Source organism: Cnephaeus nilssonii (assembly GCF_951640355.1).
Source record: "Cnephaeus nilssonii genome assembly, chromosome: 9".
In the NCBI taxonomy this organism is placed as follows: Eukaryota; Metazoa; Chordata; class Mammalia; order Chiroptera; family Vespertilionidae; genus Cnephaeus; species Cnephaeus nilssonii.
The window spans coordinates 95,984,103-96,011,970 of record NC_137080.1 but is presented as its reverse complement, the minus strand read 5'-3'; the positions used below and the strand labels follow the sequence as shown (position 1 = coordinate 96,011,970).

Below are 27,868 nucleotides of genomic sequence, written 5' to 3'. Positions count from 1 at the left end.
GCAGCCCCCAGCGCTCCCGTCCGTCAGGGCCGAGGTCCAATCAGAGTCCCTTTGGCCCACACGTCCCCACCCTCTTTAAGAAATTCGGGAAGTTTCCTATCGGAAACCAAACAACCAGTTTGAGCGCCACCGCCCCCCACACACCCTGGGTGGCCGATTTCCACGGGGCAGCGGGGGCGGGGGCCCGGCCCCGACTGAGAGGGCGGCGCCCACACCCCCACTTCGGAGCGCCGCTCCCTCCCGTTCGGACGCGTCCGGCCCCTAGGACCCAGAAGAGTCTGGAGAGTTCTGGGAGGGCGGCACCGCGGACGCTGATTGGCCCGAGGGAGCCTGGGGGCCGGGCGCGCGGGGAAGCCCCTGGAATGTTCCCGACCCGCCGCCCGGCCGCGCCCGGCGATTGGGTGAGCGGAGGCGGGGGGCGGGGCTCCACGGGGAGTTATAAACGCAGCGCCCGCCGCGGGGCTGCAGCGAGCCCGCCCGGACCTGACCACCCCGCGCTCTCCCCGCCGGTGGTCGCGACCCCGCCCTCCGCAGTCCCGCAGCCCCGAGGACCGGCCCCCGCAGCCCGCGGCCCGTCTCCCGCTTCGGAAGAGACCGAGCTTCCCGTCCCCGTCGCGGGCCCGGCCGGGACCGCCGCTTCCAGGAAAGGCCCGAACCTCAGCGCGCGGCGAGAGAGCAGGGCGCCGGCATGGCTAAAACCACGGCCATCGGCATCGACCTGGGCACCACGTACTCGTGCGTGGGGGTCTTCCAGCACGGCAAGGTGGAGATCATCGCCAACGACCAGGGCAACCGCACCACCCCCAGCTACGTGGCCTTCACCGACACGGAGCGGCTCATCGGGGACGCGGCCAAGAACCAGGTGGCGCTGAACCCGCAGAACACCGTGTTCGACGCCAAGCGGCTGATCGGCCGCAAGTTCGGCGACTCGGTGGTGCAGTCGGACATGAAGCACTGGCCGTTCCAGGTGATCGGCGACGGGGACAAGCCCAAGGTGCAGGTGAGCTACAAAGGGGAGACCAAGGCGTTCTTCCCCGAGGAGATCTCGTCCATGGTGCTGACCAAGATGAAGGAGATCGCCGAGGCGTACCTGGGCTACGCGGTGACCAACGCGGTGATCACCGTGCCGGCCTACTTCAACGACTCGCAGCGCCAGGCCACCAAGGACGCCGGGGTGATCGCGGGGCTGAACGTGCTGAGGATCATCAACGAGCCCACGGCGGCCGCCATCGCCTACGGCCTGGACAGGACGGGCAAGGGGGAGCGCAACGTGCTCATCTTCGACCTGGGCGGGGGCACCTTCGACGTGTCCATCCTGACGATCGACGACGGCATCTTCGAGGTGAAGGCCACGGCCGGGGACACCCACCTGGGCGGGGAGGACTTTGACAACAGGCTGGTGAACCACTTCGTGGAGGAGTTCAAGCGGAAGCACAAGAAGGACATCAGCCAGAACAAGCGAGCCGTGCGGCGCCTGCGCACCGCCTGCGAGAGGGCCAAGAGGACCCTGTCGTCCAGCACGCAGGCCAGCCTGGAGATCGACTCGCTGTTCGAGGGCATCGACTTCTACACGTCCATCACCAGGGCGCGGTTCGAGGAGCTGTGCTCAGACCTGTTCCGGGGCACGCTGGAGCCCGTGGAGAAGGCTCTGCGTGACGCCAAGCTGGACAAGGCCCAGATCCACGACCTGGTCCTGGTGGGGGGCTCCACCCGCATCCCCAAGGTGCAGAAGCTGCTGCAGGACTTCTTCAATGGGCGCGACCTCAACAAGAGCATCAACCCTGACGAGGCGGTGGCCTACGGGGCGGCAGTGCAGGCCGCCATCCTGATGGGGGACAAGTCTGAGAACGTGCAGGACCTGCTGCTGCTGGACGTGGCGCCCCTGTCGCTGGGGCTGGAGACAGCCGGGGGCGTGATGACCGCCCTGATCAAGCGCAACTCCACCATCCCCACCAAGCAGACCCAGATCTTCACCACCTACTCGGACAACCAGCCCGGGGTGCTGATCCAGGTGTTCGAGGGCGAGAGGGCCATGACGAGGGACAACAACCTGCTGGGGCGCTTCGAGCTGAGTGGCATCCCCCCGGCCCCCAGGGGCGTGCCCCAGATCGAGGTGACCTTTGACATCGACGCCAATGGCATCCTGAACGTCACAGCCATGGACAAGAGCACCGGCAAGGCCAACAAGATCACCATCACCAACGACAAGGGCCGCCTGAGCAAGGAGGACATCGAGCGCATGGTGCAGGAGGCCGAGAAGTACAAAGCCGAGGACGAGGTCCAGCGCGAGAGGGTGTCCGCCAAGAACGCCCTGGAGTCCTACGCCTTCAACATGAAGAGCGCCGTGGAGGACGAGGGCCTCAAGGGCAAGATCAGCGAGGCCGACAAGAAGAAGGTGCTGGACAAGTGCCAGGAGGTGATCTCCTGGCTGGACTCCAACTCGCTGGCGGAGAAGGACGAGTTTGAGCACAAGAGGAAGGAGCTGGAGCAGGTGTGTAACCCCATCATCAGCGGACTGTACCAGGGGGCGGGTGGCCCGGGAGCTGCTGGCTTTGGGGCTCAGGCCCCCAAAGGGGGTTCTGGCTCTGGCCCCACCATTGAGGAGGTGGATTAGGGGGCCCTGCCTTATTTTTTTCACATTTGTCTCAGAGGGGACCTAAGGAACTTGCTGTTGTCCTATATGTGTTTTTTTTTTAAAACTTTTAGTTCAATCTAAAGTTAGGTGAACATGATTAACTTGCTTGTTTGTATTATTTCTTCTTGATATAACCAATGTGTCCTCTAGAATTCTTTGCATGTAATGTAATTTGGTTCTCTAGGGTGTCTTTTCTCTCTTAAATGAATCAACACTGCCCCCCTCTGTCTTATTTTTTGGGGCGTGGGGACTTTGTAAACAGATCAAAAGTCATGGGATCTTTTTTTTTTTTTTTTAATAATTTGTAAGTTAAGGATGAAAAATAAAATGTTAATAATTTGTGTCTGTTTTTATTTGGGAGGTTAATGGACTCTTCTGAAATATCTGCATTCCATAGACAGTGAAAGGGACAGTGCCTCTGAAGACAGGTGCACATATTAAAAGCCATGGCTCTGGCTATTTTGTGGGGACTTAATTTTAGGTGGTAAATGACATCGGTATCAGAAAACAAAAATTCGAGGTGACCATTTTGATTGGGGTGGGACTTGTTATAGAGAAGAGTAGAGACTGGAGCAGCAAAAGCGGTTTGGGTAGAAGAGGTTGGTGTGGGTAAAGGCCGGGTTCAGGGCGTTGTGGGTCCTCACCTGCACTTATGTGGGCAGAGCTTTTCAGTGCCCACTTCTGACCTCTGAGTCCTCCAATCTTTCATTTCCGTTACACAGTAAATACATTTGGGGGTGGACAAACAGCAAAAATGAGGTGCAGGTTCACACTGGTTCTGTAAACCCCAGCTGGAGATCAAAGGCAACCATTTATCCTCTCAGTTTTGGCTGCCTCCTTTTGTCTTACCCAGATGGCCTCACTTCCACGGTTCTAAGAGCATTTTGAGCAGAAATGTGCTATAGACAAGTGACACCTTCAGCCATGGCCAGCCTAGCTGCAGTTATCTAAGTGAGAGTGGAGGAGGGAGGTAACTCAAGCGTCCGGGGGCCTGGCTATAAGAGGGATGGGGATAGGCACTATAACAGGTTCTTTAAAAAAAAAAAAAAATTATTTTTACAGAGAGGAAGGGAGAAGGATAGAGAGTTAGAAACATCCAAGGGAGAGAAACATGGATCAGCTGCCTCCTGCACACCTCCCAGTGGGGATGTGCCCGCAACCCTGGTACATGCCCTTGACAGGGATCAAACCTGGGACCTTGCCGGAACCGGTTTGGCTCAATGGATAGAGCGTCGGCCTGCGGACTCAAGGGTCCCAGGTTCGATTCTGGTCAAGGGCATGTACCTTGGTTGTGGGCACATCCCCAGTAGGGGGTGTGCAAGAGGCAGCTGATCGATGTTTCTCATCGATGTTTCTAACTCTCTATCCCTCTCTCTTTCCTCTCTGTAAAAAATCAATAAAATATATTTTAAAAAAACACAAAAACCTGGGACCTTTCAGTCCGCAGGCCGATGCTCTCCACTGAGCCAAACCGGTTAGGGTTATACCAGGTTCTTTGAGTCACCCCAGTCACCCACCCCCAACTACCCTCTACACGTCAGGTATTCTAAAGCGCTTTTTGTAGGTGAGCATGTGGGGGTGTCACTGCAATCACATCCAGGGCAAAATGAGCTCACGTGATGGTTTGGGGGCCGGGCTGTTTCCAAACTGGGCACTGTCGGCATTGGGCTGTTCATGTCTGGTTCTAAGTAGGGTTTTTATCCCTGTTTTAACAATCGGCGCCCTCTTTGTCCTTTTTATGGACAGTCTCAAAAGAATACCAATTTAAAGTAATAGCAAATTTAATGCAGAAAGGAGAAGATAAAAGCTGTTAGAGCAGGGGAGATAGGGAAAATGGGCCCACCAAGCCCTCCCCAGGGGTTCTTCCTGCTAGCAGTTAGGAGTCCTGAACACTGCCTCTAACCGGAGGGAATCCCAGCCTGCTTCCTGCCAAAAACAGTCTGGAAATACCTACTCCGAAATCAAACAAAATTAAAATTCCACGTTACCTCTTTCAATAAATTACCCTCTGGGGAAATCCAACATCTTAGAAATGACAACATACAGGAAGCCCTTCTCAAAAGCTGGTACAGGAAAGGAGTATAAGAGGTCTTTTGGTAACTGGGCCAATTCTCAAAGGCCTGTTTTATTCACAGATAGGTAAAGTATAATATAGCCTATGATAATAGGATATACTAAGTGCAATATAGGGAATATATCTCTTAGCTTCAAGCCATTCAAGTTCTGGTTCTTTAACGTAGTGATATTAAAATCATTTGGGCCCGGCCAGTGTTGACCAGTGGTTGAGCGTCGACCTATGAACCAGGAAGTCACAGTTCGATTCTGGTCAAGGGCACATGCCTGTGTTGCAGGCTAGATCCCCAGTGTGGGGCACATGGGAGGCAGTCAATTGATTCTCATCATAGATGTTTCTGTGTCTCTCTTCCTCTCCCTTCCTCTCTGAAATCAATAAAAATATATTTTTAGAGGGAATAGGGAAACAATGAGGGAGAAAAAGGAGGGAATCTCACGTACTTCACACATGAGGTTTGAGCTCTGGAGTTGCTATAGTAACCAATCTAAGGGGGATAGTGAGCAATCAGAGGGGATATCAAGGCACAAAGATCTGCAGCCTTTATAAACCATAGAGAAAAGGGACTCAATGGGACTCTTCCCCTCCCCACGTGGGAGTCTGTGCTTGTTTCTCAATAAATTTCCACCTTTTGCTATACCAAAAATAAAAAAATAAAAAATATATATATATTTAAAAAATCATTTGGGAAGGCTAGAAAAAACTTATACCCCTGGCTGGTGTTGCTCGGTGGTTAGAGTGCCGGCCTGTGCACCAAAGGGTCTTGGGTTCAATTCCTGGTCAAGGGGAAGTACCTGGGTTGCAGGTTCAATCCCCAGCCCTATCAGAGTGTGTACAGGAGGCAACCAATCAGATGTTTCTGATGTTTCTCTCTCACATCAATGTTTCCTTGTCCCTCCCACTCTCTCTAAAAATTAATGGAAAAAATATTCTCGGATGAGGATTAACAACAACAAAACAAAAATATATATATGCCAGGCCTTCTCCCAAGGCGATTCGGAATCTCTGGGAGTGGGCTAAGTAAGGCATTGTATGGAGTTCAAGTTGCTCAGGTGTTTCTAATGTGCAACCAAAGTTGAGAAAACGCTGCACCAGAGGCTACTCCGGAGTGTGTTTTTAGAGAGGTGGGGAGCAGGGAGGCGTCTGTGCTGCCGGGAGCCCCAGTTGGTGGTAGGGCTCATTGCTGTCAGTGGAGCCTAAGGCTGGAAAGGCCTTAAAAGTGTTGAGCCATTGGCAGCAGCAGCAATGAGGGTCAGGGGGATCTCCAGTGACGGTGATAGAGCAGAAAAGAGAATTCCTGAGGCTAGGCCAATTAAGTTCATGTCTCCCTCACTAGGGAAGTGGATATAAGCCGTTGTCTACTTGTATACATAACACATCTTGAAATTTCAAGCAAAATCACTTTGCAGCATCAGCCACAGGTGGAAATCTAGTGAATACCACAGGATTCTTGGAAGAGATTTTTAAAAAATGTTTTATTTATTTATTTATTTTTTGAGAGAGAGGGATAGAGAGATAGAAACAGATGAGAGAAATCATTGATTGGCTGCCTCCTGCACATCCCCTCTGGGGATGGAGCCAACCACTGAGTCACACCGGCCGGCTGGAAGAGATTTTTTGATGGAGTCAAAAACCTTGGGGGAAGGTAGGGCAGATAATTGCAGAAGAAAGTGAAGGATATTTCCTGCACCCACAATTGCATTCTTCCAAGCTTCACTGTCTGCTCACTGTGCCTAAATTATGTGACTCAAAAAGGAGACTGATTTTGTATGCTTCAGAAGCCTCAAGTCACCTTGTTATATGTGGCTTTTGCTTAAAATGTTAGCGGACAGGCCCTGGCTAGGTGGCTCAGTTGGTTAGAGCATCATTCTGGTAAGCCAGGTGTCAGGTTTGATGCCAGTCAGGGCACATGCAAGAATCAACCAATGAATGCATAAATAGGTGGAACAACAAGTTGATGTTTCTCTCTCTCTCCAATCAATTTTTAAAAAATATTACCAGAAGGGGTCTGGGCCCAGGGTGGTTCTGCCTAGGGCCCACTGGTAGTGTGTGGAGTCTTGATTTCCTGTAGGAAAAATTTCACGAGTCCAGCTGGGGACTGTGAAACAAAGGAAGGCCTTTAGAAAAAGTAACAGGAGTGAGGAAGTCAGAGAAAAGGGGGCTTTGCAGACGCTTTCCTTCAGAGTTTAGGAGAAAAGCAGCAAAGATACAAGGCATGGCATGCTCTGGCGAGAGCACAGTGGATCCTTTGTCTTGAGGCTTTTTACCTTTCTTTGGGTGGCAGGAATTCCAGGGGAGATCTCAGGCGAGGGTCTCAACAGAATATTCATTAGCTTTTCAGGTGTGTTCTTAATATGTTGATTTGTCAAAATGTGCATAGAGAGGGGCCAGGATTACTTTCTGATTACTTTTATTTTTTACTAGAGGCCCAGTGCATGGATTTGTGCACCAGTGGGGTCCCTCAGAGTGGCCTGCGGGGATTGGGCCCAAACCGGCAGTCCAACACCGCCTGCAGCTTCTGCCTGCCACTCCTGCTCATCCTGGCCCCGCTGCGCCTGCCACTGCCGCTGCTCGGTAGGCTCGCTGCTGCTCTGCTGCGGTCTCTGGGGTGTGGTGGCCAGGATGCGGTGGCCAGCCACAAGCTGGGTCTCTGGGTTGCAGCGGCCAGCCGTGAGCCCTGTGTCTGGTGTCTGTCAGTCAACTGAGCGGTGGTCCTGCTATGGGAGTGCATCCGTTGAGCATCTGCCCCCTGGTGGTCAGTGTGCATCATAGCGACCAGTGGAACAGTTGCTTAGCTTTTTACATATATAATTATTTTTTAAATAATTTTTTAGTTTTTTTTTTATTGATTTCAGAGAGGAAGGGAGAGGGAGAGAGAGAGACAGAAACATCAATGATGAGAGAGAATCATAGATCAGCTGCCTCCTGCATGCCCCACACTGGGGATCAAGCTCGCAACCCAGGCATGTGTCCTTGACCAGAATCGAACCTGGGACCCTTCAGTCCACAGGCCGATGCTCTATCCACTGAGCCAAACCGGCTAGCGCATGATTAGTTTTATTTTTAAAGAACATTATTGAAGAGGGATGGAACTAAGGCAATCTGTCCTGGGCAATCTGGAATGTGTAAACCATTTGCTCCTGTGTTCTTGGTTAGGGAAGATAAAACCGTATGTTTGCCCCGCTGGTGTGGCCCAGTGGTTGAACTTCTACTCTGGAACCAGGAGGTCATAGTTTGATTCCTGGTCAGGGCACAAGCCTGGGTTTCAGGCTTGATCCTCAGTAGGGTGTGTGCAGGAGGTAGCCGATTAATGATTCTCTCATCATTGATGTTTCTATCTCACTCCTGCTCCCTTCCTCTCTCTGAAGTCAATAAAAACATATCTTTTAAAAATATATTTTTATTTATTTCAGAGAGAAAGGGAGAGGGAGAGAGAGAGATAGAAACATCAATGATAAGAGAGAATCATTGAATGCCTGCCTCCTGCACGCCCCATACTGGGGATCAAGCCCTAAACCTGGGCATGTGCCCTTGACCAGAATCAAAGCCAGGACTCTTCAGTCTGCAGGCTGACGCTCCATCAACTGAGCCAAATCTGCTAGGGCAATAAAGACATATTTTAAAAAATTGTTTGGCTTTGTCTAATTATTTTATCTCAGTTTCCCTTATTCCACTTGTCAAGGAATTTCCCTAGCTTCTTACTATTCTGCCTTAAAAAGATGCCAACACACATCGCCAAAAAACACTTGAATTTATAAATGGGGGGGGGGGTGCGGTATAGAAGGTCTAAGTAGGTGGGATCAAGTCTATGGATTAAGGGGCAAGAGCGAATGACTAGGGAAGATTTCTGAGAGCAAAGATTGGTGGGAGAATAGTGCCTGGCTGTTGCCACCCACCCCAACTGGTTTGCTCCCCAGGCTACCTTCCACACGGCGCCGTGCAGAGCCTCCCGAACACCTCCACTGCTTTTGGCCAACTCCCATGCTCAGAGCGGGACACGCAGGAGGAGGGCTGGGGAGGAGTTGTTTCCTGGAAGAAGTTCTGGAGGTCGGTTACACCACAATGCGAATATACTTAACACCACTGAAGCGGACACCTAAAAAAGGTTAGAATGGTTTTAAAAAAGATCGAATTTTGTGTTTTATTTTTTGTTAATCCTCACTCGAGGATACTTTCCCATTGATTTTGAGAGAATGGAAGGGAGAGGCGTTAGGTCCGCGCCCACAGGAGCCAGGCCAAGAGACGTGAGTTTAAGAGCTGGTATTGCCTCCCCTCCCCGCCGCGGAGCCGAGGGGTCAGCCCGAGGGGGTTGTGTTCTCTGATTCAGGGGCTGGTCAGGGCTGCCCCAGCAGCGGGGAGCGGCCTGGACCTCGGGAGAGAACGGGAGGTCTGGTGGGCGCACAGCTCAGGCAGAGGGGGGCGCCCCGGGCGGCCGGGGAGTGTACCTGGGCTGCAGGTGCAGGCCGTTTGCTCCAAGCTATGGGAAAAAACGTAAAACAAGATATTTCAGAAAACATGTCCAAGCAGGAGAGGCCGGGGTAGTGCATCCTCACACGGGGGAAGGGGGCAGACAGAGAAACATCACATCGCCTCCCCCGCGAGCCCGGACCAGGTCGGAGCCTGCGCCGCCCTAGACCCGAGTCCAACCCGGACCTTCATCGCGCAGGCTGCCACTACAGAGCGGCCGGGGCTCGAATTCTGAGTTTTAAATACGCGCGGTTTATCACAGCCAGTCAGGCCAGAAAAGGTTAAAGAAGTAAAAGCCGTGACACTATGTGCCTGACGGGTCTGTGGGCTCCAGTGGGGCTGCTGATTCAGAGTTTGCTGCTCGTAGCGGGGTGACAGTCCCAGAGGGTGAGCGGACCCCAAACTGGGCCTGGTGCGGACCCGGAGGCGGGAGTCCCCCCCGGAGGCCCCCGCGGCCCGTGGAGCGCTCGCTGCGCGCGCACGCGGCGGCGCGGGCTGCCTCCCGCCTGGCCAGTCAGGGCACCTGTTTTTTGTTTTTCAAAATTCACAAAATATCTCTGAATATTTGCCCGGGAGAGTGTGAGACATTCACTGATGGCCTCTCTCCCTTTATTTTATTTTTGTTTGGATGAACAATGGGGAAATGTCGCAGGTGGAAGCAGGCATCTAAGAGGACAGCTACGGCCGCCAGGCCCCGGCCTCACGCCGCCATAAATAGCCGGGCCCCGGCGCCGCGGGTCTCTTTGTCTGGAACTGCTTCATGGCGCCTGTGCGTGAGGCGCAGTGCCAGCCTGCCCCCAAAGGAGGGGATGGCGGCGGTGCGGCGCCCCGGCCATCTGTGCACGGCTCCCCGGCAGGTACTACGGGGCCCTGCTGCGGAGGGGACCGCAGTCTCGGGCTGAGCAGGAGGAATCGCCATTTCAGACTAGAGTGGCTGATGTCCGCGTGACGCCACTGCTTGGAACTGACAGCCCGCGGCACGGGCACTCGGCTGGAGGCGTGTTTCTTTGTAGGCCCCGGATTCCCGCAGGCGGGTCACCGCGCCTTGAGGGTAAGAGGGTGTGCGAGACGAATGGCTGCGGTCGCCCGGGGTAGGACGGGGATGATGACTCCAGGTGACTCTGAGTGTCTCTCTGACGCCATCACCGCAGCGCGCTGACCCCCCCCCCCCCCCCCAGGGCTGGATCCCTAGTTCCTGGGAGAAGTTGGTGGCCAGCAACCCTTATTAACCCCTTATTCCTGTTTCATTTCTCCATTAGGGGCTTAAGGTGTCCACCGGTGTCATCCTTGAGGGAAGGTGAGTGGAGGTGTGCGAGCGCTCCAGCTTCCGCTCAGAGACCGTCCTCTTGCTTGCATGGGGCTCTACGGAGCCTGCTGCCTTCTAGTGAACAAATGCAACGATGTATACATTTCATTTCATTTGGTGATTTTCCAAGGGACACTTTTTGGCTTACATTTCTTTTGTGATGATTGCTTCTGAAAAATCTGTAACTCCCTATATTTTGTTTCTCCACCACTTTTCCTACTCCCAAGTCCCTTACATTCTGTGCAGTTCTAACGTTATTTCCCGCTTCTTTCCGTCCCCATCCCTGTGTCTTTGAGTGTACTCAGTCCCTTCCCAGAGTGGCCTTCCCTGGTCCAGGTCTCCCTAAATTGGGAATGATGATTTCTCAGACTAGAGTCTCTGACGCTGGTTCTGAAGTGAAAAATTAAGTTCTGACTCGTTTGGGGAACTCTGGATATTTGGGTCTCTGAGAAGAGCGACTGGGTGGGTCCTACCTCTGTCCTCACGGGTTGCCCTTTTCATCTTTCTAGCATGCGTTCTGGAAGCCCCGCCAGGGCAGTGCCCCTTCAGAGATCCACCTGGTGGCCTGAGAGCCTGCGTTACTCCTGTTGGAGGGCTGAGATGGCTGGGATGCCTAGGTAATAAGCGGTTCCTGCCACTTCGGGCCATGACAAGAGCCAGGGGCCTTCTCTCTGGCTGCTACGGTGAGTCTGCTGGTTTTTCTTGCAACCCCAGAGTGGTAGTGATGACCTGGTTGGACTAGAGTCTCTGAGCATTTCTCTGAGGATCTTGGAAACCATCTGATCCACTCATCCCACCTCCCTTTTCCACCCTGTGGCAGCTTCCCTGCCTGCCCAGCTGGATGTTTGTGATGGCAGTTGCCTGTATGGTTCTAATACATGCTTTTCTTATGACATTTCAGGGTTTTGCTCACTCAAAGGATGCTATCTGGTGTTGGGCAGATCCTAGGAACTCCCATCTTTTCCTGCATTAGCCCGTGTGAGCAGCTGTCAACTCGCCGGAGGAAAATACTGCCTAGAAATTTGGGAACAAATATCAGTAGCTTTCACTTTTTTAAACGGGTACATATATGGCTTTATCAAAACGATTCCAATAAAACACATTAAAGCAAATGAAGTGGATTCTTTGGTCTCAGTGATGGTTCAAAAAAGATTTCAGGATGTGAAAGGTAGTAACTACCAGTGAAACAGTACTACAGTTGACATCTAGCTCTATCATTTTATAGGTAGGTATGTACAAAAACTAAAACCAGATTGTGCCATACGTTAAAATCGATGTTATGGATTTCTAGATTGGCCACCATCAAATTCTAATGTACTAGATGCTATTAACAAGGACTTGGGGTTTTTATAATACTGACAGGTGCCTAATTTGCCTTTTGCCAAGTTGGTTAAAACAGGTTGTCTAGATGTATTTTAAAAGAATATACTGGCCCTAGCTCGTTTGGCTCAGTGGATAGAGTGTCAGCCTGGGGACTGAAGGGTTCCAGGTTTGATTCTGGTCAAGGGCACATGTCCTGGTTGTGGGCTTGATCCCCAGTAGCGGGTGTGCAGGAGGCAGCCAATCAATGATTCTCATCATTGATGTTTCTATCCCCCCCCCCCTTCTCTCTGAAATAAAAAAAAATATATATATATATATAGCCAAAACCGGTTTGGCTCAGTGGATAGAGCCTTGGCCTGCGGACTCAAGCGTCCCAGGTTCGATTCCAGTCAAGGGCATGTACCTTGGTTGCGGGCACATCCCCAGTAGGGGGTGTGCAAGAGGCAGCTGATCTATGTTTCTAACTCTATCCCTCTCTCTTACTCTCTGTAAAAATTCAATAAAATATATTTTAAAAAAATAGGTTATAGTTTTACAGGATTAATAATAAAATTATGGAGAGGGTTGGTAGTGATGGTGGTCATTACTCTAGGTGGTAATTTTTCTTTTAATCCTCAGAGGAGTTGATCTTTCCATGATTTTTAGAGAAGACTAGAGGGGAGGGGGGAGAGAAGAAACATCTATTTGTGCCTTCCTCAGGCAACCTGGGTGGAGATCCTGCAACCCGCGTAATTGCCCTTGATCTGGAATTGAACCCAGGACCCCCTGGTGTGCAGGCCAATGTTCTAACCACTGTGCAGCACTGGTCAGGGCTCCAGTTGGTAATTTAAAAATATATATTGACTTCAGAGAAGGAGAGCGAGAGATATCCATGATCTCTCATTGATTGCCTCCTGCACGCCCCCTACTAGGGATCTAGCCAACAGCCTGGGCATGTGCCGGACGCTCAACCACAGCCCCAATGGCTGGGCTTGACTCCTGTTTTAAAAATTCTTACCTGAACATTTCTAGATTGGTCCCCACACTTAAACTGATCAAAGATCTTTTCCATCCTTTATTTTTCTTATCACTTTTGCTAGTTTTTCTTGAAATTGCCCTTTTACTCCTAAAGGGCAAGATCACCTGATTTCGGATTATCTCTGTTTAAAAAGAACATGTTTTCTAAAAGGTGGATTAAAGTATGTGTGTGTGTGTGTGTATGTGTATGTGTGTGTGTGTGTGTATATATATATATATATATATATATATATATATATATATATATATATATATATATAAAATTAAAATCCTTCACTTGGCTCCCTAATGTCCTTAGGGCAAGAACTGAACTAATCTGTACCAGTTAAGGTTACTTTGTTTACAGAGGGGATTAGAACTGTGATGGTGTTGGGGTAGAAGAATTGGATTTTTCCTCCATGGATTTCTGAGTCATTACCATTAAATATTACTTAATGATAGAAGGTCCCAAGCACATGATTCTATTTGGATCTCAGGCCTCGTTGTGTATATCTTAGCCACCATGTAACTGGTACATAAGTCTATACTTTTTGCATGCTTCACTTCATTGAATCCCTACAAATGAACTTTGTCTACTTTACAGCCAAGAAAAGAAAGGCTCCCTGATGTTAAATAATTTGCTAAAGCCCAGAGAGAGGAAGTACCAGGATTCAAATTCCATTCTCCCCGTGTACCCAACCATCACCCAGCTTCTGAGCATCAGTTTTTCTTTTTCTCCCAATCAGAGGAAACCACCAGCTGAATTGTGGCTTTATCATGCCTTACCTGACTTGAAAAGATTTTGTATTGATTTTTTAGAGAGGAAGGGAGGAAGAAACATCTACCGTGTATGAGTGAAACATTGGGTCGGTTGCCTCCTGCCTGCCCCCTACTAGAGATGGAGCCTGCAACCCAGGCTTGTGCCCTGACCAGACGACTGGCAATTATTTGGTTCATGGGAGGATGGCCAACCAAGTGAGCCACACTGGCCAGGGCCCTGGCTGTTCTTGATGCTTTTATTCTACATCCTTTTTAAAAAATATATATTTTTATTGATTTTTTACAGAGGAAGGGAGAGGGATAGAGAGTTAGAAACATCGATGAGAGAGAAGCGTTGATCAGCTGCCTCCTGCACACCCCCCATTGGGGATGTCCCCGCAACCAAGGTACATGCCCTTGACTGGAATCGAACCCGGAACCCGTCAGTCCCCAGGCCGACGCTCTATGCAGTGAGCCAAACCAGCTAGGGCTATTCTACATCCTTGATACAATATTTGGATTTATGTCTCGAGTTTCATAAATATGGGTGAATTCTAGTTCTGTTGCAGCTGTTTTTCATAAGTCCATTTTTCTTTTTCATTTTGTTGGTTAATCCTCCCCTGATGATGTTTTTCCATTGATTTTAGAGAGTGGAAGGGAGAGAGACACGGATTGGTTGCCTCCTGCATGCACCCGACCAGGGCTGGGCAACCTGCAACCAAGGCCGCCTTGCTCAGAATCGAACCTGGGACCCTTCCGTCCACGGGCCGATGGCCTGTCCACTGAGCCACACCGGCTCGGGCTCATAAGCACTTTCAGGGTGACCATCACATAGGAAGTATAGTTAAGATTCTGGTGTCAGACTAAACACTTGACTAATTTTGGCTAAATTTACTTAGCTGCTCACAATTTCCTCATTTGTAAATGGATAAAACAGTACCTACCCTTACAGAGTTGTTAAAGGTATGTAAATAAATGCACTTAAAACAGTGCCTGGCACACAGCAAACCCTATTGAGGTTATGAGCCACAGTCCTATTTCAAAGAGCTTGTTAACACACAGCCTAGTCGGCATCTTGGCCTTCGCTAGCCCCTAGCTGGCATCTCTTCGATGCCCACTTGTCCCTAGACTCTGTTGGTTCCGTTGCCCGAATTTCTTGGAGTTGATTTGAGAAGACCTCCACCCCGAGACCCTCTTTCTCACCCCACCAGGTTCTAGGAGTGGAACAACTTGAGAAGTAACCAGTCTCCCCGCACCCCACAGCAGATCTCCCCTAGCTCTCCTGGTATGGTTACTCTGAGCAGAGACTGGCCTAGCTCAGCCACCCAGACAGCAAACCTCCTGGGCCTGGCCACCTGTCTCATCCCAGGAATACTCACCAGTGCCCACCCCTCCAGACACCTCCACCTGCCAGTTGCTCTGGCTAGAACCCTGGGAGTCTGCTGGACTCCTTGCATACTGGATCGAATTCATTAGCAAGTCGTGCTGGCACTGCCTTGAAAACACCCAGGTTAGACCACTTCTCAGACCTGCTACTCCACTCTGCTGGGAGCCACCGTGGACTCACCTAGACAGCCCACCTCCATGACCCCAACAGCTCCTAACGGGCTGGCTGCCACCCGGGACCCATGGCGGTCTATCTACACAACAGCCACAGGGGTTCTTCCAAATCATGACTTGGGTCTTGTGCCCAAAATCCTAGTGAAAGCCAGTCTTTACAGGGACCATCCACTAAGGGCCTCCTAGTCTAGCTGTTACCTCTGACTTCACCTCTCCACTGCGCTCCAGCCACTGAGCATAGAGCCGGGAGCTGGTGGCTGCTCCTGTCTGGGTCCAGGGACTAGTCTTCCTGCAGCTAGGGTCAGCCTTGGTCTGTGGGGCAGATCCAAACTTGTGCCAAGGAAGTTTGTGAATGTCATTTACTAGGTGTATCAATTAATGCGGATTTTGTAATCAAAGAAAACACGTTAATTCCAAGAGAAACATCAAAAGTACTTTATTCAAGTAATGTCCATCGCTAGCTACACATTTCCCCCATCTTTCAGGTAATTTGTGGGTACTGTCCCAATAGAACTTTTCTTGTTTTGAGGCAAACCATTCAGAGACCCAATTTTCCACTTTGTACATTTTGAAGTGCTGCTCAGAAAGTGCGTGTGCCATCGATGGGAACAAGTGGTAATCTGAAGGAGCAAGGGCTGGTAAATACAGCGGGTGGGTTAGTACTTCCCAGGCAAGATCTTTTAACGTGTCTTTAACTGGTTTTGAAGTGTGTGATGGTGCGTCATCATGAAGCAAAATTACTTTGCCGTGTCTTCTGGAACATTCTGGTCGTTTCATGATCAAATTGTGGTTCAGATTGATTATTTGTTGTCAGTAGCGATCAGTATTAACGGTTTCACCTGGTTTTAGATGCTCATAATACGCCACACCTTCCTGATCCCACCAAATGCAGAGCATTGTCTTCTTTCTGAAGCAATTTGGCCTTGCAGTCGATGTTGATGATTGACCTGGATCAATCCATGATTTTGTGCATTTGGGATTCTCAAAATAAATCCACTTTTAATCGCCAGTCACAATTCGATGCAAAAAAAGACTTTCTTTCATGCCGTTGAAGCAACATTTTACTGATGACTTTTCAGATTTCCATTTGTCTTTCGTTCAGTTGATGTGGCACCCATTTTCCTTCCTTTAAAATCTTTCCCATTGCTTGTAAACGATCGGAAATTGTTTGCTGAGCAAGGTCTAATCTTTCTGCAAGTTGTTTTTGAGTTTGACACGCATCTTCATCCAATAATGCTTGTAATTGTTGTTCTTCAAACTTTTTCAGTTGACCTGGACATTCTTTGTCTTTCACATCGAAATCATCACTTTTAAAGCATTTACACCAGCGTTCTCAAGTATCTTGAGATGGAACATGTTCACCATAAGCTTCCCGAAGTATACGATAACTTTTTCTTCAAAATAATGAATTAAAACTTCCCGCAAATGCTCTCTTTTTGGCACGAAATTTGACATTTTTTTTTGAAATTTGACATTTTTAAGCGTAAAAATATCTATGATGTTAACACCTTCAGCAAATTTGACATATGAAGTTTTGAAGCTTGCTGTCAATACAACAAAACAGCATACATATCAAATCGCATATATATCAACATACATGTAACTCCAGCTATTGAAAAAAATCCGCATTATTAACCGGTACACCTAGTAGATTGTGAAGAAATCCTGGAGGCGAGAAATAAACTGACAAACTGTTTTGGATATTGCTTGTGGGAATGTGACTTTATATAAGTCCTTTGGAAAATCATTTGGCAATATCTTAAATATGAGGCAAAAAATTTTAAAATCCAGTGTTTCCACTTCTGGTAATACACTCATGAGCATATACAGGGTTAATGTACACAAAGCCCTGGCTAGCGGAAGAAAAGGAAGCTACTCAGACATTCTGCAGCAGGAAAATGGGTAGCGCGTCTCTTCATACAATACACCTCAGCAATGAAGTGCCCTGCGGCAGTGGTGTGACTGACACACCAGCACGGTTAGTCTCAATGGGGAGCGAAGGGCAGCCCACAGAAGGGTACCTTAGTATGTGATGTTTAAAAGCATTTACAACGGAATAGTATATTAGAGAAGTACTAGAGGCCCAGTGCATGAAATTCATGCACGGGGGAGGGGGTCACTCAGCTGGGCCTGCACCCTCTCCAATCTGGGACCCCTCAGGGGATGTCTGACTGCCGGTTTAGGCCCCATCTGGTTTAGGCAGTTGGATATTCCTCTCACAATCCAGAACAGCTGGCTCCTAACCACTTGCCAGCCTACCGGCTTGATCACCACCTAACTGCTCCCCTTCTGGCCTGATGGCCCCCAACTGTTCTCCCCTTCTGGCCTGATGGCCCCCAACTGCCCTCCCCAGCCAGCCTCATGGCCCCCAACTGCCCTCCCCGGCCAGCCTCATGGCCCCCAACTGCCCTCCTCTGCTGGCCTGATAGCCCCAAACAGCCTCTGCCTCGCCCCCCACCACCATGACTTTGTCCGGAAGGAAGTGGGACGTCTGGAAGATGTCCAGTCTCCCTATCTAATTAGCATATTACCCTTTTATTAGTATAGATAGTAAAGGCAGAAACAGATGTAGTGGTTCCCGGGGTGTGACACGGTAAGGGGGTGGGTAGGGAGACTGATGCAGTCACGGAGGTGTACTTGGACCTCCATGGGAGCTCATGACAATATTTTTCATATTTTTGTGTCTGAACTATTCAATCTTTTTATTTCAGAGACATTGATTTGTTGTTCTACTTATTTATGCATTCATAGGTTGATTTTTAAAATACATATTTTTATTGATTTTAAGGGAGAGAGAAACATTGATGTGAGAGTGAAACATTGATAGGCTGCCTCCTGCCCGCCCCCTGCCGGGGATCCAGCCACAACTCGGGCAAGTGCTGCCCTGCTAGGGAATCAAACCAGCAACCTTTTAGTGCTCAGAGGGATGCCCAACTAACTGAGCCATTCTTGGCTGGCTATTGCCTGGCCAGTTATATATACTAGTATATTTCAGAGCGGGAGAGGGAGAGAGATAGAAACATCAGTGATGAGAGAGAATCATTGATGGGCTTGCACCCCACCCCCTCCCAACTAGGGATCAAGCCCCAAACCCGGGCAAATACCCTGATGGGGAATCTAACCATGACCTCCTGGTTCATAGGTCCACACTCAACCACTGAGCCATGCCAACCAGGCCATTGGTTGATTCTTGTATGTGCCCTGACGAGGGATCGAACCCACAACCTTAGCATATTGGGACAATCGATTCTCTAACCAACTGAACTACCCAGCCAGGGCTGAACTATTTTTTAAAAATATGTTTTTATTGCTTTTAGAGAGAGAGAAAATCAGTGATGAGAGAGAATCATTGATTGGCTGCCTCTTGCACACCCCCTATTGGGAATTGAGCCTGCAACCTGGGTATGTGCCCCGGTGTGGAATAAAACCATTCCCTCCTGGTTCATAAGTTGATGCTCAACCATTGAGCCACACCAGCTGAACTATTTCTTAATAACTTAAAGACATGGTTGGGGACCTGTGAATCTCAAAGGGTGGAACAAAGCCCAAAGCTAAGCCACCCCACAGGGACACGGCCCAGCTCCAGAGCTGGGGCTGCCTTGAAGACAACTGTTTCCAAGGTGAGCCAGAATAGAAAACATGGGCTCACTCAGGCCCACAGGGACAAGTCAGCAGGCACAGTAACAGGTGATAAAAAAACCTCAGAGAACAGAACTCTCGCAGGCTGAAGGTAGTTTGATATAAAGGGAAGAATTTAATCCATTGTGCAGAAACAGAGCATTATAAAAAAAGGCAGATTTGAAAAAGAAGCAAGTGAAGCAAATATAAATTGTAGAATTGAAGTAAATACATAACACAATAAATATCCTATCTAAAAAAAAAGAGTAATATGCAAATTAACCATCACTCAGCTACTCTCACCACTCCTGTTTGACATAGTACTGGAAGTATTAGCTATCGCAATTAGGCAAGAAGAAGAAATAAGAGGCATCCAAATTGGAAAAGAAGAAGAGAAGCTGTCCTTATTTGCAGATGACATGATATTGTACATAAAAAAACCAAAAGATTCCATCAAAAAACTAATAGACTTAATAAATGAATTCGGCAATGTAGCGGGATACAAAATTAATGCCAAGAAATCTATGGCATTTCTATACACCAATAGTGAACTTACAGAAAGAGAGACTAAAAAAGCAATCCCATTTACCATCGCACCAAAAAAATTAAGATACCTAGGAATAAACTTAACTAAGGAGGTAAAAGACCTATACGTGGAAAACTACAGGACACTGAAAAAAGAGATAGAGGAAGATGTAAACAGATGGAAGAACATACCATGTTCATGGATTGGTAGAATCAACATCATTAAAATGTCCATACTACCCAAAGCAATCTACAGATTCAATGCACTCCCCATCAAAATACCAACAGCATATTTCACAGACCTAGAAAGAACTCTCCAAAAATTCATCTGGAATAAAAAAAGACCCCGAATAGCCGCAGCAATCCTGAGAAAGAAGAATAAAGTAGGAGGGATCTCAATACCAGATTTCAAGCTGTATTACAAAGCCACTGTTCTCAGAACAGCATGGTACTGGCACAAGAACAGACATATAGATCAATGGAATAGACTAGAGAATCCAGATATCGACCCAAACCACTATGCTCAATTAATATTTGACAAAGGAGGCATGAACATACAATGGAGTCAAGACAGTCTCTTCAATAAATGGTGTTGGGAAAATTGGACACACACATGCAAAAAAATGAAACTAGATCACCAACTTACACCATACACAAAAATAAACTCAAAATGGACACAGGACTTAAACATAAGACGGGAAACCATAAAAATAATAGAGGAATCCACAGGCAACAAAATCTCAGACATATGCCGAAAGAACTTCTTCACTGACACTGCCCCTAGGGCAATGGAAGCTAAAGAGAAAATTAACAAATGGGACTACATCAAAATAAAAAGCTTTTTTACAGCAAAAGAAACCATCAACAAAACAAGAAAGCCCACTGCATGGGAGAACATATTTGCAAATGCCATCACTGATAAAGGTTTAATCTCCAACATCTACAGGCAGCTTATGCAACTTAATAAAAGGAAGATAAATGATCCAATAAAAAAATGGGCAACGGACCTAAACAGAATATTTTCAAAAGAAGACAGAAGGAAGGCCAAGAGACACATGAAAACATGCTCAAAGTCACTTATTATCCGAGAGATGCAAATCAAAACAACAATGAGGTACCATCTCACACCTGTCAGAATGGCTATCATCAACAAATCAACAAACGACAAGTGTTGGCGAGAATGTGGAGAAAAAGGAACCCTCGTGCACTGCTGGTGGGAATGCAGACTGGTGCAGCCACTGTGGAGAACAGTATGAAGTTTCCTCAAAAAACTGAAAATGGAACTCCCATTTGACCCAGTAATCCCACTCCTGGGAATATATCCGAAGAAACTAGAAACACCAATCAGAAAGGATATATGCACCCCTATGTTCATAGCAGCACAATTTACAATAGCTAAGATTTGGAAACAGCCTAGGTGCCCGTCAGCAGATGACTGGATCAGAAAACTGTGGTACATCTACACAATGGAATACTATGCTGCCATAAAAAAGAAGGAATTCTCATCATTTGCAGCAACCTGGATGGAATTGGAGAATATTATACTAAGTGAAATAAGCCAGTCAATGAAAGAAAAATACCACATGATCTCACTCATTTATGGATAATAAAGAACATTATAAACTGATGAACAAAAAGATAGATACAGAGACAGTAAAGCAACAAACAGACTTTCAAATTACAGGGGGAAAGTTAGGGAGAGGTGGGGGAGATAAGAAATCAAACGAAGGACTTGTATGCATGCATATAAGCATAAACAATGGACGCAAAACTCTGGGGGGTAAGGGCATGTATGGGTGTGGGGTGGGGAGGGGTAATGGTAAGATATGTACACATATAATACCTCAATAAAAAAAAAGAATTGAAGTAAATACATAACACAATAAATAGCCTATCTAAAAAAAAAAGAGTAATATGCAAATTAACCATCACTCAGCTACACCCACAAGCCACGCTCACCAGCCAATCAGGAGCGACTATGCAAATTAACCCAACCAAGATGGCTGCCGCCACGGAGTGAGCAGGAGGCTTGGGTTTCCCCAGCAATGGAGGAAGCCAAGCTTTCCGCACACCCTGGCTGCCCCAGGCCTCCACTCAACGCTACAAAGTTTCAATTATAGAAGATAAATAAATCCCAACAAAAATGGCAGCAGCCACGGAGCTGGAGAGAGCAGGAGGCTTGAGTTGCCCCCAGCAATGGAGGAAGCCAAGCTTCTGCAGCCCTGGCCTGCCTTGGCCTCTGCTCAAGGCTACAAAGTTTCAATTATAGAAGATAAATAAATCCCAGATACCAGGGCCTCTGCTTGGGTCACCGGGGGGCGTGGGGGGCGTGGCCAGGCCGCAAACCACCACAGGCCCCTTGCCCAGGCCACCCCATGCCCCAAGGGAACCCTCACCCTGATCCGGGACACCCTTCAGGGCAAACAAGCTGGCTGCCACCTGTGCACCAGGCCTCTATCCTAGCTAATAAAAGAGTAATATGCAAACTGACCATCACTCCAACACACAAGATGGCTGCCCCCATGTGGACACAAGATGGCTACCACAAGATGGCCAGCAAGGGAGGGCAGTTGGGAGGGACCAGGCCAGCAGGGGAGGGCAGTTGGGAGGAACCAGGCCTGCAAGGGAGGGCAGTTAGGGGTGACCAGGCCGGCAGAGGAGGGAAGTTGGAGGTGACTGGGCCTGCAGGGAAGGGCAGTTAGGGGGGACCAGACCTGCAGGGGAGGGCAGTTAGGGGCAAACAGGCTGGCAGGGGAGCAGTTAGGCATCAATCAGGCTGGCAGGGAAGTGGTTAGGGGTGATCAGGCTGGCAGGCAGAAGCAGTTAGGGGCAATCAGGAAGGCAGGCAGGCTAGCAGTTGGGAGCCAGCAGTCCTGGATTGTGAGAGGGATGTCTGACTGCCCGTTTAGGCCCGATCCCTAAATGGGCCGTCGGACATCCCTCAAGGGGTCCTAGATTGGAGAGGGTGCAGGCTGGGCTGAGGGACACTGCCCCTCCCCCCATGCACGAATTTTGTGCACCGGGCCTCTAGTGTTAAATAACAGACCAGCATAAAGAAGTAGTGCATTAGAAAACATCATCCATTATGTGGAGTAGAGAAAACATGAATAAATATGGAGAGGGAGTTAATGAGGGGTGGGATGGGATGCTCTGGCCTTCAGCATTTTTTGTGTAGAGCTGCCCTCACCTGCTTTGGTACAATGGCACCACCTTTAGCTCTGCCCAGTGGCATACGTGGGCATCTGGCATTGAGCAGCTCAGGGCTATCTCTTAGTCTATTTTTTAAAATATACATATATTTTTTATTGATTTCAGAGAGGAAGGGAGAGGGAGAGATAGAAACATCAATGTTGAGAGAGAATCATTGATTGGCTTCCTCCTGCACCCCTGCCACTGGGGATGAAGCCCACAACCCAGGCCTGTGCCCTGACTAGGAATTGAACTGTGACCTCCTGGTTCATAGGTCGACACTCAACCACTGAGCCACACCATCTGGGCTCTGCTGACTCTTAAAATGTTAAACTGTATTGCCCACAGTCAGGTGAGCCTCAGGTGGAAGAGGGTCACATTCTTGGCTGGCTATTGCCTGCCATTAAATCATTAAATTCTAAAGAATGTAGTGCAGATAGAAATGTCAGCCAATTATCCCCAGAGAAATGCTGATGTCGGGCAATAAACAGGGAGCTGTCTCTAAAGGCAACAGGGTGGGGCTACCCTGGATGGGGAGCCTTCTTCCTAGCAGAACGCAGGAAGTGACTGCTCCCCCCGGGTTGATTTCTCATAAAGGAGGCTGAGCAAATACCACAAACAATTACTCTTCAGTGATTTTATTGTGAAACTTTTAAAACAGGAGAAGAGGTTCTTTCGTCTTCTGTGGCTCTGTGATCCCTCCGGTGGTGGGAGTTGCAGGCGGGACTCAGGGAGACCCAGGAAACCTAGAAGTGGACTCAGTGGCCTTTGAGGATGTTAATGTGGAGTTCACCAAGGAGGAGTGGGCTTTCCTGGACCCGACCCAGAAGACACTCTACACAGATGTGATACTGGAAACCTTCTGGAACCTGGCATCAGTAGTTTATGATGCTTTTTCTAGCATGTATTTTAGAAGAAAAATGGGAAGACCATGACAGTGAGGATCAGTATGATCATCATGGGGTGAATCTTAGCAGGCATGTGGCAGAGAGACTGTACAAGGAAGCATGGTAGTCAATGCAGAGAAAACTTCCGCCAGATTCCAAATCACAATGAAAAGAAGGAAACTCCGCCCTAACCAGTTTGGCTCAGTGGATAGGTGTGCAGGAGGCGGCTGATTGATGTTTCTCTCTCATCGATGTTTCTAACTCTCTGTCCCTCTCCCTTCCTCTCTGTAAAAAAAAATCAATAAAAATATATATTAAAAAAAAAAAGAGAAAGAAACTCCTACTGAAATAAAACAACCTAACTCCAGGTTGTGTAGGCAAATCTCCATGTGTTATTTATCCTATATAATAAAAGAGTAATATGCAAATTGACCATCACTCCAACACACAAGATGGCTGCCCCCATGTGGACACAAGATGGCCACCACAAGATGGTCGGCAAGGGAGGGCAGTTGGGAGAAACCAGGCCTGCAGGGGAGGGCAGTTGGGGGGGACCAGGCTTGCAGGGGAAGGCAGTTGGGGGGAACCAAGCTGGCAGGGGAGGGCAGTTGGGGGGGACCAGGCCGCAAGGGAGGACAGTTGTGGGGGACAGTCCCACAGGAGAGAGAAGTTGGAGGGGACAAGGCCTGCAGTGGAGGGCAATTGAGGGGGACCAGGCCTACAGGGGAGGTCATTGGGGGCGACCAGGCCAGCAGGGGAGAGCAGTTAGGGGTGACTAGGCTCACAGGGGAGGGCAGTTGGGGGTGACTAGGCTCACAGGGGAGGGCAGTTATGGGTAACCAGGCCAGCAGGGGAGGGCAATTAGGGGCAATTAGGCTGGCAGGGGAGCAGTTAGGCATTGATCAGGCTTGCAGGGAGTGGTTAGGTGGTGATCAGGCTGGCAGGCAGAAGTGGGTAGGGGCAATCAGGTAGGCAGGAAGGCGAGTGGTTAGGAGCCAGCAGTCCTGGATTGTGGGAGGGATGTCTGACTGCCCTTTTAGGCCTGATCCCACCAAGATCAGGCCTAAACGGGCAGTGGAACATCCCTTTAGGGATACCAGATTGGAGAAGGTGCCAGCTGAGCTGAGGGACACACACCCTCATGCAGGAATTTCATGCACCAGGCCTCTAGTCCTTTAATAACCTCCTGAGCTCTCACATTGGACTCAAACTATACCTGTGTCAGGAATATGAAGAAAACCCTTATAAATGTAAGGAACCTGAGAAAGCATCACCAACATATTCGAAGACATGAAGGCAGCCCTAGTGGGAAAGCTTTCCACTATTCAACTTCCCTTAGAAATCATGAAAGAACGCATATTGGGGAGAAATCATATGAATGTAAGCAATGTGGGAAAGCCTTCAGTTCTCTCAGCTCTCTGGGAACACATAAAAGAAATCATGATGGAAAGAAGCCTCATGAATGTAAGGAATGTGGTAAAACTTTCCTTTATCCCTCTTTCTTTAGAATTCATGAAAGAATGCATACTGGGGAAAACCCTATGAATGTAGTCATTATGGTAAAGCTTTCTCTTATCCAACTTCCCTCCAATGTCATGAAAGAACTCATAATAAAGAAAAACCCTATCGATGTAAGCAGGTGGGAAAGCCTTCCGTTGTCAAGTCTCATTGAGAGCATGAAAGAACACAATGTGGAGAAAAGTCCTATGACGGTAAGCAATGTGGGAAAGCTTTCGGATATTCCACTTCTCTTTGAAATCATGAAAGAGTGCACACTGGGGAGAAACCCTATGAATGTAAGCAATGTGGGAAAACCTTCTGTTGTACCTCACATCTTCAAAGACATAAAGGACTCATGGTGGAAAGAAGCCTCATGAAGAAGGAATGAGGTAAACCTTTTATCCCTTTTCTCTTAGATATCATGAAATGTATATGGTGAAGAAACCCTATGAATGAAAGCCATGTGGGAAAGCCTTTATTCATCCCGGTTTCCTTCAAATTCACAAAAACACTCATAGTGGAGAGAATCCATCTATACTAATAAAAGCCCAGGGCCATCACGAGTGGATGGACGACCGAACACCTGGGTCCCAGTGGCAGCGGCGGCGGCGGCAGGAGTCAGGCCTGGGTCCCTCACCAGTGAGACGGCATCTCAGGTGAGGACCACCACCTCAGCCAGAACTCAAGATGGTCACCTGGCCTGGCCCCTCAGAGGCAGCCCCTTCCTCCATGTGCACTGCAGAGGGCAGACCGGGGTGCCTAAGAGGTGGGGCCATGGTGCCCCATCCTTACCCTACTCCCCTGGCCTCCTCCACTGTGGCCCCCACAGAAGGGTGTGTCTGAGAGCCCTTCCCCTGCTACCTCTCACCTCTGTCTCCGCCATCCCTCAGCACACAGGCATATCGGCTTTCAAACGTGCCCTACTCCCTTCCTCTCACCCTCTTCCAGGGCCTCTGCTCTGGATGGGCCTTTGGAATCCAGGGCTCTGGGGTTTTACAACAGAGCTGGGGTGGGAAAGGGTAAACAGCACCAGAGATGGCTGATATGGCCACCCGCCTCTGCCTCAGCTTGACCAATTCGCTGAGCCTCAGAACGTGGCACTCAGAGGGGATCCCTACTTCCCCAGCAACGGCTCTAGGGCCTCGGCCCCAGTGCCAACCCCCTCTCCCCCTTGGCCCTCCCCACAGCTGGTGCCTGCTGCAGCTCCGTGTGCCTTACTTAACCACCTCTTCCTTCCCTGTTCCTACAAAGGAGGCTGCATCTTTTGTATGTTATACTCATATAAACTTCGTACGTTTTGGAAAAAAAACAAAAACAAAACAATGACCAAGAGAATGCCGCAGTCAACGTCCGGAGTCCAGCTCAGGAGAACAGAGAGAAGGGAGAATTCCATAGTTGGCCGATGCCAAGATGTTTCTGAGTGACTGCCTGGTGTGTGACTGCAGAGGAAGGAGTCAGAGTTTCTCAGCAGAACACCAAGGACTTCTTCCGTGTTCAGAACCTTTGCTTTGGTTTTCAGAATTCCCTGCTCCCCATCTGTCGGCTCCCTCCCTCTGAGGGGCGCTGTTGTCCTCACCTGGGTGCAACTGGAATATTGTATCTTGAGAGGATTGCCCCAATGTACGTATCCTTTTATGCGATGATGAAAAAATCCTCAAGAACAAGAATGGAGACAGACTACTGTCCTTTAGGCTTAAAAACCCCCGGCAGTGTCCTGTGAAGAGCTGAGACTTGGTTCTGTCCACGCACCTCAGAGAGATTGGATGAGGAAATGGCCCGGCTTGGCCCTGACTTTACCCACTTATGTTACTCTTGAAGGTGTCTTTGCCACAATGTGAATAAACTGCCACCTTTTGAATAGGGGCTCATACGAAAGTCTGCATTCCCAACTTTTCTTAAAACAGATCTATGTTCTGCAGCTGTGGCCATCATCCTGAGACCAGGTCCTGTCACTGGGAATCAGGGGCACTGGAGTGGAGGCCCCCACCCCCGTGCCCTTTTACATTCAGGGATTGAGCTGAACTCACTTTGGGGGAGGCCTGGCCAGGGTAACAGGTGTCACAGATGGAAGGATGGAGAATGGAGAGGCGGACACCCTGCTCGGTCCCTCCCTGGGTGGGGTCAGGCAGATGAAGGCCGGCCGGCCCGCCCCACAATTGGGTGAGATAGCGTCCTCTGTGTCCACCTCTCACCCCGTGGGCCCGGCCACTCCCCTCAGCTCCGGGCAGCTGTCTGCGTTCCACGACAGCACGCTCTGCCCTCACATGCTGCCGCCCTAAGTGAGAAGGAAGAGAGCAGTTGGCCCACAGACAGCTACACAGAAAGATAGGGCTCACGGCTGGCGAGCGCAGTGGCAGTGGTGGGAGCCTCTCCGGCCTCCGTGGCAGCGCTAAGGAGCAGCGAGCCGAGTGGTAAGGAGCAGCGAGCCGAGTGGTAAGGAGCAGCGAGCAGGTGGGCGGTAAGGAGCCAGGGGTCCCGGACTGGGAGAGGGATTTCCAACTGTTGGCTTAGGTCCCTTCCCCTGGGGAACGGGCCTACGACAGCAGGCAGACATCCCCTGAGGGGTCCTGGACTGTGAGAGGGTGCAGGCAGGCTGAGGGACACGCCCCCCTCCCCTCCCCAGTGCACAAATTTCATGCATCGGACCTCTAGTAATAAATGAAAGAACTCACTCTGAAAATAAGCCCTATCATGTAAAGGTTGTAGGAAAATCCTTTGACCATCCTAGTTCTTTTTTTAAATCCTCACCTGAAGATATTTTTCCATCAAGAGAGTGGAAGACAGAGAGGAAGACAGAGAGTAATATTGATTTGAGAGAAACACATCAATTGGTTGCCTCCTGCACGTGCCCAGACATGAAAGCACACACAGTTGAGAAAAGCTCTGTGAATGTAAGGAATGTGGTAAAGCTTTCAGTTTTTCCAAGTTTCTTAGGAAGCATGGAAGAACACATACTGGGGAAAAACCTTATGAATGTAAGCAATGTGGGAAAACCTTCTGTTGTACCTCACATCTTCAAAGACATAAAAGAA

General features: G+C 49.2%; 1 protein-coding gene and 1 long non-coding RNA gene across 3 annotated transcripts; both read left to right on the top strand.

Annotated features, from left to right (window-relative positions):
* Positions 1 to 474: 474 nt before the first annotated feature.
* HSPA1B (heat shock protein family A (Hsp70) member 1B) lies at positions 475 to 2,974 on the top strand. Its single transcript, XM_079780386.1, has one exon. It carries the CDS (start codon positions 689 to 691, stop codon positions 2,612 to 2,614), a length of 1,926 nt encoding a protein of 641 aa, XP_079636512.1. The 5' UTR covers positions 475 to 688; the 3' UTR covers positions 2,615 to 2,974.
* Positions 2,975 to 8,758: 5,784 nt separating this feature from the next.
* Positions 8,759 to 11,771, top strand: LOC307105607. 2 transcript variants are annotated; one of them, XR_013814038.1, is made up of 5 exons: positions 8,759 to 8,811; positions 9,826 to 10,224; positions 10,433 to 10,470; positions 10,989 to 11,162; positions 11,381 to 11,771. It is a non-coding gene; the product is annotated as an uncharacterized lncRNA (long non-coding RNA). The 2 variants fall into 2 exon arrangements; XR_013814039.1 differs by lacking the exon at positions 8,759 to 8,811 and having other exon boundaries at positions 9,721 to 10,224; positions 11,381 to 11,607.
* The last annotated feature ends 16,097 nt before the right edge of the window (positions 11,772 to 27,868 follow it).